Source organism: Gastrolobium bilobum, unplaced genomic scaffold (genome assembly GCF_033153095.1).
Source record: "Gastrolobium bilobum isolate Gb01-03AN ecotype WA unplaced genomic scaffold, APGP_CSIRO_Gbil_v1 utg73769, whole genome shotgun sequence".
Lineage (NCBI taxonomy): Eukaryota > Viridiplantae > Streptophyta > Magnoliopsida > Fabales > Fabaceae > Gastrolobium > Gastrolobium bilobum.
The window spans coordinates 81,865-100,020 of record NW_026895325.1 but is presented as its reverse complement, the minus strand read 5'-3'; the positions used below and the strand labels follow the sequence as shown (position 1 = coordinate 100,020).

At 37.2% G+C, this 18,156-nt stretch overlaps 2 protein-coding genes across 2 annotated transcripts; one reads left to right on the top strand and one right to left on the bottom strand.

The window, feature by feature from the left end:
- Positions 1-2,830: 2,830 nt before the first annotated feature.
- LOC133305870 (RING-H2 finger protein ATL11-like) lies at positions 2,831-4,673 on the top strand. The gene is made up of 2 exons (XM_061506116.1): positions 2,831-3,121; positions 3,290-4,673. Exon 2 carries the CDS (start codon positions 3,329-3,331, stop codon positions 4,511-4,513), a length of 1,185 nt encoding a protein of 394 aa, XP_061362100.1. The 5' UTR covers positions 2,831-3,121; positions 3,290-3,328; the 3' UTR covers positions 4,514-4,673.
- Positions 4,674-5,345: 672 nt separating this feature from the next.
- LOC133305853 (uncharacterized) lies at positions 5,346-6,177 on the bottom strand. The gene is made up of 2 exons (XM_061506094.1): positions 5,971-6,177; positions 5,346-5,813 (listed from the first exon to the last, which is right to left on the bottom strand). Exons 1-2 carry the CDS (start codon positions 6,175-6,177, stop codon positions 5,346-5,348), a joined length of 675 nt encoding a protein of 224 aa, XP_061362078.1.
- Positions 6,178-18,156: the final 11,979 nt, after the last annotated feature.

Genomic DNA, 18,156 nt, shown 5'->3' with positions numbered 1-18,156 from the left:
AATTTCATGTCATTTAAAATGACAAACACTTTTCTCTATAAATAAATATCAATTGTCAATATATATTTTTGGCTATTTAATGGTCAAGAACTGCTAACTACAATACGTAAGCAACCCAAATAGTTCCAAACAAGCCCTTTTTTTTTTTTTTCTGTTCTCCATTTTTTCTTCCGCAATTGATCTAGATTCCCAAGCCAGTAGAACTAGGCACCTAATTGATTTTTTTTAGTAAGATACCATGTGATTGTGCTTAAAGCGGTACAGTTACAATGCCTTCTTTTTTTTATATATCACCATCAAATTGGTAACTTGTAATAATTAAGAATTGTTTATGTGATTTTATCTTAATTCTTTTTTTTTTTATATATATCACCGTCAAAGTTAAAAGCCAAAACACAAACAAAAACAATTCATATATATTTTTAAATTTGATTTTAAAAACAATTTCAATTTTTTTAAAAAAAATACAAAAATAAGTCTTATTAAACGAGTTTTTTTATTTTAAAAACCAAAATATTATTTTTAAAAACAGTATTCAAACACCAAAAATCTCTATGCAATCCCTACCAAAGAAAAAAAAAAAGTTTCTATGCAATCGGGCTTTCCCCATAAATAGAATAGCTTCCACAAGTATCATGGGCTTTTTTTTTGTTCCTTCTTCCGTTTGACTACTGAAAAAGGAAAACGATGGGAAAGGAAACATACAGGATCATAATCGCCTGTCCATTACTTAGAACGCAACATTGTCACTTAATCGGCCCAAAGGAAGAGAGAAATAATACAAGTCCAAATAGGTTTGTAGTTTGACATAATAATTGCAATAAAATTGATAATATTATATGGTTCTTAAAGTTAAGACCAACGAATAAAAAGGGCAAAAGAAAAAAAAAAATCTGAGAAACAAGGAATACTTTATTTTCTTCAGAAGGTATCATCTATGGATAGGCATATGATATATACTATCTATTATGGCGTTGCTGTTAAGAAATCACAGTACGGGATTTGCTTCATCAATGTATTCTCGTTACTACATTATTTACCTATGTGCTTGAACTTGATGGCTTATGATTTTGTTCAAACGAAATATGATTGTATCGGATGTCCTATTACAGGATATCTTGCAACTCATTTTTAATTATGTATTTTCGGTAGTACATAAATATAATATTAAAATTATTTTTTTTAACTATATACTCTCAGAAATACATAGTTAAAAAATAATTACATGAATAAGTAATATCATTCCGATAACATGATTCTTTCGTATATCTTATTTGCCTAATTAGTAGCTTAATATATAATGATGAGTGCTTCTTAATATAAGCTGCTCGTATGATGGTCGAATCAATCACGCAGCTGTGGACTTTTCGATACAAATGGCAAGTTAGACTAGATATATACGGACGAGTGGATGAGCAATGAGCATGAGATATGATTGCTTTCGCAATCTCAGATTATTCCATATTCCTTAAGCGGGAGATTTCCGCCATTTCCCACGAATTAATTGTGCAAGACTACTACGAATGATAATATCCAAGATTTAAATATAATTAAAAATTTCACTCCTTTCGAGATTTTATATTCTTGTCTTAGTACTTGTTAAGGGTGGACATAGATTAGGTTGGATTAATTCACTTCAGAAAGAGAAAGAGAGAGTTGATTCCCCTTTTCTCCATTTAAGGGATCAAATCAAAAAATTTATTGGTCACACGTGAAGATTATTCGCCATGTGTCGTACAACATTTCACATTAGAAACACCGAATAGACCGGGTAAATTGTAAACCAGCCCTTAAAATAGAGTTGAATTTGTTGGATAACTTCGAGGAAACACCGAATTTATGCAGCACAAGACAAGAATGTGAATTAACTTTCCGCATGTCTAATAAAAAGAGAAGAAAAAGAAGTTCCATTGCCTGGTAGAAGCTGTTCATCACTGAATCACTTGCAATTGTATTCACCTGCAGTGAATTCAATTTGAAATTCGGGAAATCAAGTGCCTTCGTGTGACGGGAATCTGAATTCAAATTGCAATTAATCCACCCCTTATTATAAAATTCGGAGTGTTGAATTTGTTGGCGGAGATGCAGGCCAAAAAAACTAACTAATTAAGAAGCGCAGTCACAAGTCATTAGGATTTGTTTAATAGTAATTCGGAGTGTTGGTAATTCGGAGTGTTGAATTTGTTGTAAGAGATGCAGACAACAAAAACAAACAAATTAAGAAGCCCAATTCTAAGTTATTAGGATTGGTTTAGTAGTGAAGGGTTTGGATAGTTTACATAAGATCATAATTAAGTTCAAATCTCTCAATACTCTCATTGTATCAAAGAAGCTCAGTTATATATATATATATATATATATAAGTAGAAGGCATAATTCTAGAAGCTAAAGTAATCCATATACTAGTTTCTCAAAGCAGTGGTGATGAATCCGCCACATTAGAGGCAAGAAAAAAAATGACGAAGATGCATAACGACAAATGTACAAGTAAGTACGCAAACTTGGCATTACACAATACAGCGAAAATTCGAGTAAGTATAGAAACAGGGAAATCAAAAGTTCTCTCAGATGATGTAACATAATTTTTCAACACATATAATTCACAAGAGAGACGAGAGAAAAAAATAAAGAGATGGGGCTCATATAAATTTATATGGGTAAGAAAGTTATATTGCATCATCTAACATAATTTTGTATTTATTCACAAAAAAAACATGAAAAACAATTAACCCCTAGCCTGTATATATGAGCCCCGTTTCCACAAGCGGTAGCACAGTAAATTGTGATTTGAGTCTTAGTAGCTTACTATCACTTAAGAATTGATGTGTATCATTTGTGGTTGTAAACTTGTAAGATGTAAACATCGCTTGCGGGCCCATTCAGAACTGAGAAGTCAAAATCCAAAACCCAATCATTTTAAGTCTACCTATCGTGCCTGCCCCTCCTCCTCCTCTCCCCTGTCTTTAGCAGAGCAGCAGAGAGCAAAGTCCACTACTCTTATCGAAAACAACCCTATCAAAATAATAATAGCCCTTAACATCCTAATTACGCTATCCTGTTTATATCTTTATTTCCTTCCACCATTCTCATCCCCATCAAAAGTGGTCCAGTTCTCTATTATGTAATTATTCTTAACGCCCAACCTTTTTGCCTTTGCGTGTCTCTTTTTGTAGCAAGCAGAATCATTAATATTCTTAAATTCTTACATCGGAATCTTAAAGAACAAAAATAACACGCATGGTATGTATTAATTACGTTTCATGACAGAAAACATTCTTTCCTTGCACAGGCAGCAAAATCAAACTGCACCGCACACTTATGATCAGCTATGAGCATCCACACGGAGTCTCCTGCACCTGCTCCCACCACTCCTCTCACACTCGCAGAACTGCCGAATTTTGATTATGGCCGTGCTTTGTTTCCTCTTCTTTTTCTTTTTCTTTTTCTTTTTCTCGTGCCGCCAACCATGGCACAGGCGCTTCCTCCGTCACCGCCACTGCCAGGCCCATTCGCGAGACTGAGGTTCGACAAAACCATGGGTGTAGTCCTTGTGATCCTCGTCGTGGTGTTCTTCATCTTGGGCTTAATCTCAATATACACTCGCCAATGTGTTGAGCGAAGGATTGGTGGCAGGTTTGACCTATCCATCCCCATCATCGGAGGAAGCGAACTCCGGCCACCGCGAGGCCTCGGCAAGGCGATCATCGACACCTTCCCCACCTTCGTATACTCCGAAGTGAAGGCTCTCAAGATAGGGAGGACCACGCTCGAATGCGCCGTGTGCCTCAATGAGTTCCACGACGATGAAACGCTGCGTTTGCTCCCTAAATGCAGCCACGTGTTCCACCCCGATTGCATCGACGTCTGGTTGCTCACTCACTCCACCTGCCCAGTTTGTCGGGCCAACCTCGTACCCAAACCCGGGGACAGCTTTTCTTCCGTCGCAGTCCAGGTACCAGATCATGTTCGACCCGACCCGGAATCCGTAAATGACCCGAATGTTATTACCCGGGTCGATGACGATGGGCCAAACAGAGTAATAACAACAGAGTCTCCGAGGGAGAATTTAGGTGATCAGAGCCGTCCGGTTCGGTCTAGGTCAACAGGATTTGGAATTGCGAGATTGTTCCCACGTTCTCACTCGACGGGTCACTCGCTGGTTCGACCGGGGGAGGATTGCGAGCGGTTCACGCTGAGGTTGCCCGAGCAAGTGCGGAACCTGCTGGTGAATTCAGCCACGTTGAACCGAACGAAGAGTTGCGGCGTGACATTGCAGCGAGAGAGTAGTGGAAGGAGAGGTTACAGGACGAGAAGCACAGGGAGGAGCTATATGCAGTATGAGCGGTTCGGCGGGGAGGTTCGGCCGGACCGGTGGGGGTTCACGTGGACCCCGCCGTTTTTGTTTAGGTCCGGTTCGACGAGCTCAACTAAGGATGCCAACAACGCGAGGGTAGTAATGGAAGAAGTGGAAGTGGGAGAATGTTCTTCTGATTGTTTATTTTCCAAAGAGTGAGGATTATATTTTAGGTGAGGCTAGGTGTGGATGATAATAAGTTTGTTTTTTTCTTTTTTTTTTAGTATTCAATCAGTTCATACTTTGATTTTTTTATTTTATCGTTTAATGGAAGCCGAGCTGATGTTTCGTGGAATTTCAATTTTTTGTTTTAAACTACACTGTGAATTCATTTGTTGAAAATTAGGTTAAATTAATCATTTTGTTTCTATTTTAATAAAAAAATATCATTTTATTATTATTTTCAAATTATATATTAATATGGTCATCTTTGACCAAAGTTTGACCCATACTTGCTCAGTAAGTGACTTATCAACAATTAGGATTTGGTCAAATTTTAATCAAATAGGGATATATTGATATATAATTTAAGAAGAGATACGTATCATTCACCAAAAAAGAAGAAGAAGAGATACATATGTCTACTAAAAAAAGAAGAGAAACATATTAATATATAGTTTAAGAAATGAAAAAGATGATAAATTTTATTTTTTTTAAAAGATCAAATGATCAAACAGTTAAAACATGAAAGAAAACTTATGCAATGCACACACAAAATTTTGGACACAATTTTTTTTTTTATAGACAAAAGGCCTAAGCCAAAACAAAATAAAAAAACTAAACTAAACTAATTACTGCAAACCAAAGGCCTAGGTCTTTCTACAACTGTAAAATCCGCAAGCAGTAAGAGATGGATGCCAGATGGAAGATCCCACCAAATGCATTGCACTAGCTGATCATTAGAGTCTAGGATGTGGTTTGCTAACCAGTCAGCACACGTATTCCCCTCTTTATAAATATGAGAGAAAGCCATAGTCCAATCCCTTTGTATCTATGTCCGTATACGAAAGACTAGTTGCCCCTCACGTACTGCTACACCAGGACTAATGAGCACAGTGATCAAACTAGATGAATCACTTTCAATAATCACATTTTGATATCCTACATTCCAAAGCAACTCCAAACCCCGTAACACCCCCCAAAACTCAGCCTTGAATGAAGAACAAATACCAAATTTGAAGCCAAATCCACTAAGCCAATTTCCATGAGTATCCCGCATCAAGCCTCCATAGGCAGTTAGGCCAAGATTACCCTTAGCTGCCCCATTAGTATTCATCTTAATGACTCTAGCTTGAGGAAATTGCCAAGCAACATTGATGATCATTGTCCTTCTATCTTCACTTCTGCTCCTCAAATAATTAGTAGCTTCATCAACTTCTTTAATTAGGTTCTGGACCATGGTTTCTCTAACGTGCACCGGGACCATGGTTGCCCCATACTTCATTCTGCTAATTCCAAACTTTCCAACATATTAGAAAGAAAATAGAAAGCCAGCTACCACCTGTGTTGTCCCCAAACATCGAATCAAAATTCATCCTAATACATTGGTTTAAGTCACCAATGAAAAATTCAGATAAATAGTCATTTAGCACAAGTTTTAGCCATAATATCTTTACTTGTACACAATCCCTAATAGCATGGATTATAGTTTCCCTTTCATTCTTACAAATGAGACAAATATCATCCCCACCATCCCATTGAGCCACTCTACTTCTGGTAAGCAGTCTATATAGTGCATGACCTTCCACATCAAAAAATTTGTCATGGGCCCTTCTATTTCCACATGGCATTCCATAAGTTGCTTTTGTTCCCCACAATATCATTTTGACTCATCAAAGTGTCATAAACTTCTTTAACTGTAACGGTGCTCACATCAATAAAATCCCAAGTTTTCCTATCCATGTCATCCATCTCTAAAGGGGGAAGGGTTCTTTGAATAATACCCAACACTTTATCAAGAAACCATTAGCTAAGGAAGCCAAAGTCCCAATTTCCATTCGGGTTCAACATGTCCGCAACTTTCCTATTTAATTCAATGTTAGGATCCCACCTGATAGCATATTCCTGCAAGGATTGGTTGGGGAACAACCATTTATCCTTCCAAAAATTAATGCTCCTACCATTACCCAACTCCCAAATGATCCTACCCTCCAAATCCTTCCACACTCTACATAAGTTTCTCCAAAGAGCTGAATCACCACTACGAGCTACAAACTGACCCCCTCTGGTAACATTAGCCATATACTTAGCCTTTATAACATTAGCCCATGGATTATTAGTGTTCGAGAAAAACTTCCAAGCCCTTTTAGCAAGGAAGGCATCATTCATAAACTTAAGTCTTTTCAAACCCAAACCATCATCCTTCTTAGGCATAGTGATCGTGTTCCAGCTAATCAGGTGATGACTTCTACTAATATCCTTATCCCCCCAAATAAACCTCATTTTTGTTCTTTTAATCTCCATACAAATTGATGATGGAAATTTACAACTCTGCATCTGAAAATACAGAATAGAAGACACAATCGATTGCGCCAAAGTGACATGCCCCGCTTGAGATAAATATTGCTTCTGCTAAGAATCTAGTTTAGCTTTAGCTTTTTCCACTATTCTAGCTAGAGGTCCTTCAATGCTCTGTCGTGTGCATTATAGAGCCAACATAAAGGCCCATATTTTTAACATGCTTAAAGCCACTCTTCTGCACAATTTTCCTAACCACTTCCTCATTTGTATTTTTAGAGAAAAACACAGTAGTCTTCACTACACTTAATTTTTGACTCGATGCTTCTTCAAAGAGGGTAAGGCACTTCATTAAACAATCATATTGTGTCTCAGATGCTTCCATAAAGATCATCAAGTCATCAGCGAAAGCTAAGTAGGTGATTTATGGACTGCTTTTCTCAACTCGAATTGGTTTCCACAAACCTTCATGCATAGCAGTGGAGATAATATGCGTGTGCTTCTCCATTGCAATGACAAAAAGGTACGGAGAAAGAGGGTCATCTTGGCAGATACCTCTAGATGGCTTAAAGTATTCTGTCTTACCACCATTCCAAAGCACATTTATCTTAGAAGTCTACAAATAGTTCATTATAAGCTTGATAATGTGATCCGAAAAAATTGCTTCAACTAAAGTGTGTCTCAAAAAGTCCCAAGATATCACAGGTTTTAACCAAGTCTATTTTAACATCCATACGAGATTTTCTTACCTTCATCTTATGCATTGAATGAATCAAATTTTGAACTATAATTATGTTATCTTGGATTTGTGTGTTTGGGACGAAACTAACCTGGAAAGGTGAGATAATTTTCTCCATCAACAATTTTAATCTTTGCACAATCAGCTTTGATAAAAGCTTGTATAAAACTGGACAAAGGGAAATTGGCCTGAATTGGCTTATAAGCTCCAGATTCTTGGTTTTAGGAATCAAGGCCAGCAGAGTCGAATTGATCCCAGCAACAAGATCTGAGTTCGTCCATATCCTGGTAATAGCGTTGAAGACTTGGAACTTAACCATTTTTCGTTGACGTTGAAAAAAAAATGTTGGGAAACCATCCACACCCGAGGCTTTGCATGCCCCCATAGATTGAAGGAGTTTTGCCATTTCCTCAACCCCTGGAGGTTTAATCATATCCTCTCTGATATCTTGAGGAAACCTAACCCAATTACTAGGGGACGCAAGCCACCTACGATCAAAGGACTCTTCCTTAAAAAGATTCTTGTAGTAATTTCACATAAGGCCTTTGAGCTCAATTGGATCTTCTATCCACTGATTATAATCATTGCGAAGCCTAGAAATTTTTTTGGCATTCCTTCTAATTATTGTTCTCCAATGATAGAAGCGAGTATTCTTATTCCCGTATGTAATCCAACTATGTCTGGATTTCTGAAACCAAAGTAATTCTTCATGTTCCAGCGTTAGATCTAAGCTTTTTTAAAGTTAGGTCTCCAGCTCTTGTAGCCTGGGATAGTCAGCAAAAATCCCTCTAGCCTGAACTTTAGCAATCTCTTGAGTTAGCTTTGCCTTTCTGACATTAATATCTCCTTACACTTCCTTATTCCATCTTTGAAGATGGGGTACAAAACAACTTAGCATGTGACTGATCTCCAAGTTCTTATTCCATTTAGCACGCACTAGACAATAAAAATTAGGATAGATCAACCAAGAGGCAAGAAATCTAAATGGCCTTTCTTGCCACTAGTTACTAGACGAAGACATCTTCAACAAAAGATGAGTATGATTTGAATGTATCCTCGGAAGAACATACACCTCAGAGTCTTCAAAACACAATCTCCAATTTAAGTTACCATAAACTCTATCAAATTTTTTATAAACTCTATCCAAATGGTTCTACTTGGGGCCTTGCCAAGTGAAAAGAAAACCAGAACACCTCAAATCTTCAACATGACAACTTTCTAGAAAATCAGCAAATCTGTCACATTTAGCTTTATTAGGCCGAGTGCCTCTTTTTTCCCCTCCATTTTTAATATCATTAAAGTCTCCATCCAAAATCCATGGGCCATTCACATATTGACTAAATTGGTTAATGCTTCCCACATTACATGACGTTCTTCTTTACTGGGACTCCTATAAAATGCAGTGCAAATGAAATTTTTGAATCCACTGATCTCGACCTTCAAGTGCATGTACTACTTTGATTTATCAATAAGTTGCACTTTACACGACTAGAATTCCATAGTGCCAAGATACCACCAGAAAAGCCAACTGCTTCCCAAATAAGGCATTATTAAACTTTAGCTTTCTCATTAATTTTTTGTTGTTTACACTTCCTGTACGAGTTTCTGGTAAGACAACCATACAAATTGCATGTTTTTCTACCAACATCTTTAGAGTTTGACCAAGATTGCGTTTGGACGCACCCCTACAATTCCAAAAAAGAACAGACATTAAAAGGATTTTTGGGATGTTGCAGGTTGAGCATGTAACTGCGACATGTGTCCTGAAAGCTTCTTTCCTGTTCCACGCTGCGAACTAGCAGCTTTGCCTTTTTTAGAGATATCTTTATTTTGGCTTAGCCTTTGATTAGGAGGCTTATGCCTCTGGCTAATTTTCTATGATGCCTGAAGGGTCACCCCCTTGGAAATTTGAACTTCAGATTGTGAGCTCGCTGCACTCACACCTTTTAAATTGTCCAAAGCCATCAGCTACGGACCCTCACCTGATTGGACAAGATTTTGAGCTAACCTGGATTCAAGAGAAGATTGAATTTTTTGCAGGACCTCCATGTTATCTGAAGCAACAAGATCTTTTTTTCCCTGGTTCTTCTCAAGGTCATTGCAGACCAACTTAAAAGCATTTTCAGTCTTTACAAGCCTGACCTTTTCCTAACCTCCTTCATTCCCTTATTTAGGGAAAAAAGCACGTCCCTCTACCCACTCCCAGATTGTCTATCATTCTCAAGGTTTTCTGAAACATTTAATTCACTATTGGAATCCTCCACATCTTTGCTAACTTCTTTAGCAGCGAAATCTGATTTAATTATTCCATCACTTAACACCTTCTCTAAACCTCTAACACCTTTCCTAAGCATATTATTTCCTTTTTTAGCCCTTGAAACTACCATCCAAGGTCCAAAGCTTGAGTGTTTATCCCCCTCCATTTTATTGTTCTCCTGTAAATGACAAGGAGTGATAATTTCAGTGGAGTTTTCTTCTCTTGCAGCAACCTAATCATTTACATTCACCGCATAGGATATGTTTATGCTCTACGACCATACTTTCCATAAGACTAGCATATGAGATGGAGCCCTACATACTCTACTTGTTTATATCTACCTCCGATTAAATACTCCACCTTTAAAGATTGGCTTAGATCCAACTCCACGCAAATCCTGGCAAACTTTCCCCTCACAAGGTTTGTTGTTGCAGCATCGAGACGAATGAATTTGCCTAGCCAGTTGCCAACGCTTTTCATGAGAGAGGTGTTAACATACTCCAATTGAAAGCCTGGTAACCTTACCCATGTTGTGATCTTGTTAATGGACGATTGCTAAGTGACACAAGCTGTCGAACTCGCACAAATTAAAAATTATTTTTATTTAGGGTTCAGAAAATTTGCAGTAAAGTGGAAACCCTAAGTTGTCTCTCAAGGAAATTGTTTGGGTGAAAATCGCTACTGAAAACAGAAAATAAAAGGGGGTTTTGGATTTCAGTTTAATAATTTAAAAGGCAGAATATAAAATTGGAATTAAAATTCGTAATTAAAAATTAACCAACCTAAGGTTAGGGTTCCATAGATGTCTTTCCTCGGATAAAAAGATATCAGAATCGTGATTGGTTGTCGATTGAATCAGGATCCTTATTTCCAATTGACAACCCTCTAAGCGATCACTTAGCATTTGATCAAATACGGTGCTTCTACTCATACAATCGTAGAATATCAGCCCGCTTGATTTAAGTTCATAGGGTCAATCAATCTAATCATCAAATCTGATGATTAATCCATTTCCATAATCACAATCGTGAACCTCAGATTGAATATCCACGATATCAATCTGAGTTCATAAGGTAAACGAAACTGATTAAAACAAAGTGCAGATCCTCTAGACTAACCCATGGAATCTGTTACCCTTAGGTTGATTAAAAGGTTCTTAGCTTCGCATGACTAAGGTAAACATAATTAAAAATTAAAAAGAAAAAGAACAGAGGATGAATAAGAAGAACAGAATTGAATTGAAATTTCAGAAAAAAAACTTGTCTGTCGTCAAACTCCCAAAATCTGACTACCGAAGGGTTTCCTAAAGTCTCCCTTAAATAGCTGCCATTCAGAATGGCTAGGGTTTCATCGCTTCCGCCCATGCATAAAATAAAAGTTGAATAAAATAAAATAAAACAATAAAACATGGCCTTGGGCCCTAAACACATTGGGTCCTAATGTGAATTACAAGTCCAAACGTCAAACTAAAATTCCAACAAAAACACGTCATCTTGATCTCAGTTTTTGACCATCTTATCGTCCGAAATGGGCTTCATTAGCTGATATAGATATTGTAGCCCTATCTGTTAGGTACAAAACGCAAAAAGAACGGAGTCAATCGGACATCTGTAGAGTGAGAAATGGTCAAAATACAAAAGTAGTGTAAATTTAGAAAATTATGACGAAAATCAATTAAACCCAATCAAAATCTAGAATTGTGATTTGACCCAAAATACCTTTATTTAATTCAAATAAATCATAAAAATACCAACTAAGAGTAATAAATAAGTGTAACAAAATATGTGTTATCAAATTCCCCCACACTTATCTTTTTGCACTCCTGGGCAAAAACTAAAATTGAAAGCAAAGACTCAGATCAACCAATCTTTTCTAAATATTACCAAGCATACAGAAAATATACAAAGATCACAAGTCTTCTGCAGATAAATCAATCAGGACAGAAATTCCCTAATCTCAAATCACAAGACCTGCTAATTTCAGCTGCATATGCCAATTACAGAAAATGGTTTATCACATGATGCTCTCAATATTTTTCTCTTAAGTGTATCAGGTAATCAGTGTATCACTCAAATCTACTTAAGAAAATCATTCTACCATAGGCTTGCTCAAATTCTACTTCTCCACTGCTACTAACACAAGCATGCACAAATTAAGAGGGTTTTATGCAGGGTTGTAATGGGGCTGAGATGAAGGTATGGATGAAATATGGGAAAAGAAAGTTAAACACCCCAGAAATCTACATGAGCAAGGGTTAAGAACTACACAAAGATAATGAAAAGATAAAAATAAACACACATTTTTTTTTTTGTATTTTGTATTTTGTATTTTTTTTATAACACAGAAGAACCACATAGCAGAGAAAAGAATCAGATTGTCACCCTCCCACACTTAAACTTTTGCACGCCTCGAGAAAACCCCCACATTTAAACACAACATCACAATGAAAACCATTGCTCAGTAAATCTCCAGGGATTGGAATTAATTAGTTTTTCACTTAGGCTTGTAATGTGGCTCAAGAAGTAAAGGATATAAAGGCTCAAAGGGGCTCATCAAGGGATAATAATGTAAGGGATGACTATCTGGCTAAAGTGGGTAAAGAAAGAAATGAATGCCTCAATCATATTCATGCATGTAAGTGAAAAATGCAGTTTCAAAAAGAATCAGAGCAAGTTCTAGAGAACAAAGATCAAGAGCAGAAGCACACAAGAAAGAAAGCATGGCCAGAAGATATGCCATGTATACAGGCTCAAAACCTCACAAGGGTTAACCAAATCATGCAATCAACATCACAGCATCAATCAACAAGTATTGCAATCCAAGAATTGAGATCAAAGCCTAATAGACTTTACTAGCAAACATTGTGATCTAAGTCTACTCCATGTAACACTCAATAATAACCAGAAAGAAAAGGAAAATCTACCTATGAAAATCAAAGACTGAAATAAAGAAAGGAAAAGAAAAATGCAAATAATAGAAAGAAAAGAAAAAGAGGGAAGAAGACTCCCTGAACTCCCTAAGGAGGATAAGTAGCATCAATAAGGTGTCTCCACAGGTTGCTTCTGGGGTCCTTCATGAACAACTTTGAGGTGATGGCCAATCATTGTGCAAGTCTTCCCCATCTGCTTATCACGTAACTTTGGGGGCTTTCTTTTCTGTGTGTATTTCTTCTTCTCTTGATCTTTTCTTCCAACCTTACGCAAACTTTTTTGCATACTAAAAACAGAGGAAGAACTTTTTGGTACCCATTTCATCTTAGGTCCATGAGAGTTAGGATCAAAATCATTACCAGAATGGGGAGTCTTGCCTAACTTCACATTTAGTACACATTCAGAATTAACATTAATAGGCAAGTCATAATCCACAGGTAATGCACAATCACTAATCAATTCAGAATCAACCTTATCAGCCACATCATGAATCACTTTTATGCATAGAACTGAATGATCAACATGAACCTTAGAATGCTTCATGGAATCAAATATACTAAAATGTAAAATGCTATCACCAAATTCCATGGATAGAGTACCAGAATGAACATCTATCTTGGTCCTAGCTGTTCTCATGAAAGGCCTACCGAGTATAATTGGTGATCTATTAGTAGCAGTCTCACTCTCCATTGCTAAAATGTAGAAGTCAGCAGGAAAAATCAGATTATTAACTCTGACCAATACATCCTCAATCAAACCAGATGGGTGAATACTACTCATGTTAGTTAATGTAACCACAATACTAGTAGCACGCAAAGGACCAAGACCAAGAGACTTATATACAGATTCAGGCATGACATTAATGGAAGCCCCTAAGTCTAGCATGCAATTATGAAAAATAGAATTGCCAATTACACAAGGAATAGTAAATGTCCCTGGATCTTGACATTTTTTAGGCATAGGCTGGATGAGTTCTGATACATTCTGACTCAGGTTAACTTGCTCATCTCCTTTCAGTCTCCTCTTGTTGGTGCACAGCTCCTTTAGAAACTTGGCATATCTCAGAATCTGCTGTATTGCATCCAGAAGAAGGATGTTCACCTCAACTTTTCGAAAGGTGTCAAGTATCTCTTTATCTTGAGCCTTTGCTGATTGCTTCTTGGACTGAGTGGCTCTCTGAGGGGAAGACAGAGGGATATGGACATCAGATGTATCAGCGCTCTGCTTCTTGGAACTAGTGTCACCTCCCTTAGATGACTCAGCAGCAGCTTGGTTTGGCTCCTCCATTTGCTTTCCAGACCGCAGAGTAATAGTACTCACATTTCCGCTTCCTTTTGGATTTGGAACTGTTTGGGATGTAAGGGAGCTACCACTTGCTTGTTGATTCTGACTCATTGATGTTGCAAGTTGGCCAATCTGTGTTTGCAGATTCTGGATGGAAGACTCAGTCCTCTGCTAGAATTACAGATTGTTAGTTTCCTTCTGCTTCACTAAATCCTCCAAAGAAGGACCATTGCTACTGGCTTGCTGCTGCATTGGTTGCTGCATTGGTGGCTGCTGCATTTGCTGTAGAGGTGCAGATTGTTGGAAATTATGTCTCTGCTGTGAGGATACAAACTGCTGCCTCTGCTGTAATGGTGCACTTTACTGATTCTGGTTCCAATTGAGATTTGGATGATTTTTCCAGCCATGATTATATGTATTAGAGAAAGGATTGTTTTGCTGCTGCTGGTACTGTGGCTTTCCAGGAAAAACTGCAGCAACAGACTGATCAACTTGGAAACTGTTGTCTTGTAGAGAAAGACAAGAATCCGTGGGGTGAGAAGGATCACAGCAAATGCCATACGGGTTGCTTGTCTATTGAGCAGAAGGTTGCATTGTCTGTGTCACTGCCAACGGCCTCACTATTGATGTGGACTCATCAAGCCTGCTCTCTATTCTCTGGTTATTTGTGCTTAATGCTCCTCCTGCTGCTGCCACTGTTGGATTCTGCATTGGAGAAGCCTGCATTTGGAAAACTGCACTGCTGTTTGCTCTAGTGCCAAATTGTTGAGCATTAGCCGCTATCTCAGCAATCAATTTTTTTGCCTCAACAAGGGTTTTATTGCTCAGGACTCCTCCACTAGCTGCATCTAAAAGATTCCGATCCATAGGCAGCAACCCTTCATAGAAGTAAACAATCAGGAGATTTTCTGGAATCTGATAGTGTGGACAGCTTGCACAAAGCCTTTTAAACCGCTCACAATACTCATGCATGTTATCCCCATTAGACTGCTTTATGCCACTGATATCCTTTCTGATTGTGGTGGCCCTGGATAAGGGAAGAATTTCTCCAGAAACAATCTTGACATGTCATTCCAGCTTACAATGGAGGAAGGTGGCAAGTAGTACAACCAGTCCTTAGCTCCACTGTCCAAAGAGAAAGGAAAAACACGCAGCTTGATTTGCTCCTCATCCACCCCTGGTGGCTTCATAGTGCTGCAAACTATATGAAATTCCTTCAGATGTTTGTGAGGATCCTCACCTGCAAGACCATGAAACTTTGGAAGCAAGTGTATCAGTCCAGACTTAAGCTCAAAAGGTACAACAGGATTAGCATAACGAATACACAGGGGCTGCTCATTATCAACATCAGGGGCAGCCAATTGCTTAATTGTTCTATCATCCATGACTTTCAGAATCAAATAAATTACCAAACGAATAAACACTATGTAAAGGACTCGAACAAACAGACTCAACAAACTCAGACTCTAAGGTATGCTCAGGAACAACTCTACTGTAAGTCAACCTACGAGCTCTACTAGCAGCATGCAATGATCTCTCTATCTCAGGGTCAAATGCATATAATCATCAACATTAGTAGTACTCCTAGTCATGCATCATAGGCAAGGGTATATAGCAGTAAAATCACAAAACATACGATAGGACACAAAAATTTGCCAAAAATAACAAACAGAAGCAAAAATAAATCTACGAAAAATACCAAATGACCTCAGAATTCTATGGGACCAACTCTCCTAAACTTTAAATGACCTTACGGACTCAAAAATCATATAAATGTTTTTCAAAAAATAAAATAAAATAGTAAACGAACGAATTCGGCGAAACTAGGGCCTGATTTGTTAGGGTTCCATGGACGTCTTTCCTCAGATAAAAAGATATTAGAATCGTGATTGATTGTCAATTGAATCAGAATCCTTATTTTCAATTGACAACCCTCTAAGCGATTGCTTAGCATTTGATCAAATACGGTGCTTCTACTCATACAATCGCAGAATATCAGCCTGCTTGATTTAAGTTCATAGGGTCAATCAATCTAATCATCAAATCTGATGATTAATCCCTTTCCATAATCGCAATCGCGAACCTCAGATTGAATATCCACGATCGCATGATATCAATCTGAGTTCGGAATGGAAACGAAACTGATTAAAACAAAGTGCAGATCCTCTAAACTAATCCATGGAATCCGTTACCCTTAGGTTGATTAAAAGGTTCTTAGCCTCGCATGACTAAGGTAAACATAATTAAAAATTAAAAAGAAAAAGAACAGAAGATGAAGAAGAAGAACATAATTGAATTGAAATTTCAGAAAAAAACTTGTCTGTCGTCAAACTCCCAAAATCTAACTACCGAAGGGTTTCCTAAAGTCTCCCTTAAATAGCCGTCATTCAGAACGGCTAGGGTTTCATCGCTTCGGCCCATACATCGCTTCGGCCCATACACTCTTGGACACAAAATTTTAAATAAGCCAATGTTTGACTACAGAATAATAAATTTCTAAGTAAAATAAAATCATTGTCTATAACATCTAAAAGAACAAATCGAAAACTATGTATAAGAAAGAATATTTATGCTTTATAATTCCACCATTTTATCCTTCCTCCTTTAAAAATTTAATCCATCAAGGAACTAATGTCGTAGATATAATTAAGCGCCATATGTTTTCTCTAAAATTTATTTGAATCTACTAACTAAATGATGAAAGGCCGCAAAATATACACAAAATGATAAAAAAAAGTAATCTAATCAGTAGAAAAGATTGACAATTATAAGACCCCAAAGTGAGTTAAATATATACTTTGAATGAATAACCTATACACATTAATTTTGTAGCCATTCTCAGTGTGCTCATTTCGCATGCCACCCGCTATATCGATTAATATTATTCATATATTTGTAAGGGATGAATAAATTCATATATATGAGTAATACTTATTTTGGTTTAATGTTTCTCATGTCATAGAAGACAAATTTTATCTCTCACGCACACATAAAAATATGTGGGGCCCATGTTAGGAGAAGAGATAGAAAGAAAAAAATGGGACCTATACATTTTAATGTGTGTGTAGAAGAAAAAATTATCTTCTATAACATGAGAAACAATAGGCACTACTTATTTTCATAATTTGTTTAAAATCATGCCTATTTTAGTTTTACATTACAATTCCAACTTAGTTTTTTTAATGAAAAATATCGTAAAGGATGATTAGTGGGATAGGTGTCTAGGATACTTGAACTAGTCAAAATATGGAAATAGAGGTTTGTTCCCTAAATGGGTGAAATATGTTGATCTGATGATGACTGAGGAGAGTGAGGAGGCAAAGTTATGGACTAAGGCTCGAAGGAGTCACCATGCTAGTCTTAGGCAAGCTAGGGCTGAAAGGAGGAGGGGCGTATTTAGATGTGGCAATTTGGGTCAATATTACATGATATGAATTCGACACTAAACACGAATATATTAAACACAAACATGATACGAATTTAAAATTGACTTAAAACCTTTTACACGAGCTTGACCCTGTTATTTTGGGGGTTGACACGACACGATACAAATAACTCGCAAACTCATAGTGTATCACTTACTTTACGAGTTGACACGACACAACATGACATGAATAACCTGTCAATCACAAATTATATTACTTATTATGTAGGTTGATACGACATTGCACGAATAACCTTTCAACCATAAATTGTGTTACATATTATGTGGGTCGACACGACACAATAAGACACAAATAAGTCTTGTTTACGACATGACACGACACAAATCACCTATAAGATAATTAATACATGTCAATTTCGGGTTTGAGAGTTAACACGCGACACGACACAAATTTTTTTGGATCAATTTTTGTCAACCCGAACACGACATGAATTTGAAAATAGGTTGACCCGACATGAATTTTTGTGTTATTCCAATGGATCGTGTTGAAAAGTGTCACCTCTAGGTGTATTGTGCTCAATTATGGCTATGGTGAAGATTCAACATAATAACAACAAGCTCGGATGATGGAGAAGATGATGTATTTGGTGAGGTAAGGCTTTTTATTAATAGGATGGGAATGATTTCTTCTTAGCATGGAAAGTGTGATGTCATAATTTTAGGCCTAGGGATGTAAATGAGCTGGTTCGA

Bases quoted from the DNA above. Each gene is read 5' to 3' on its own strand.
- LOC133305853 (XM_061506094.1), bottom strand. From the start codon at position 6,177: ATGATATTGTGGGGAACAAAAGCAACTTATGGAATGCCATGTGGAAAT. The intron at 5,814-5,970 runs GTAAAGATATTA...TATGTTGGAAAG, and splicing joins CTATTAGGGATTGTGTACAA to TTTGGAATTAGCAGAATGAA.
- LOC133305870 (XM_061506116.1), top strand. From the start codon at position 3,329: ATGAGCATCCACACGGAGTCTCCTGCACCTGCTCCCACCACTCCTCTC.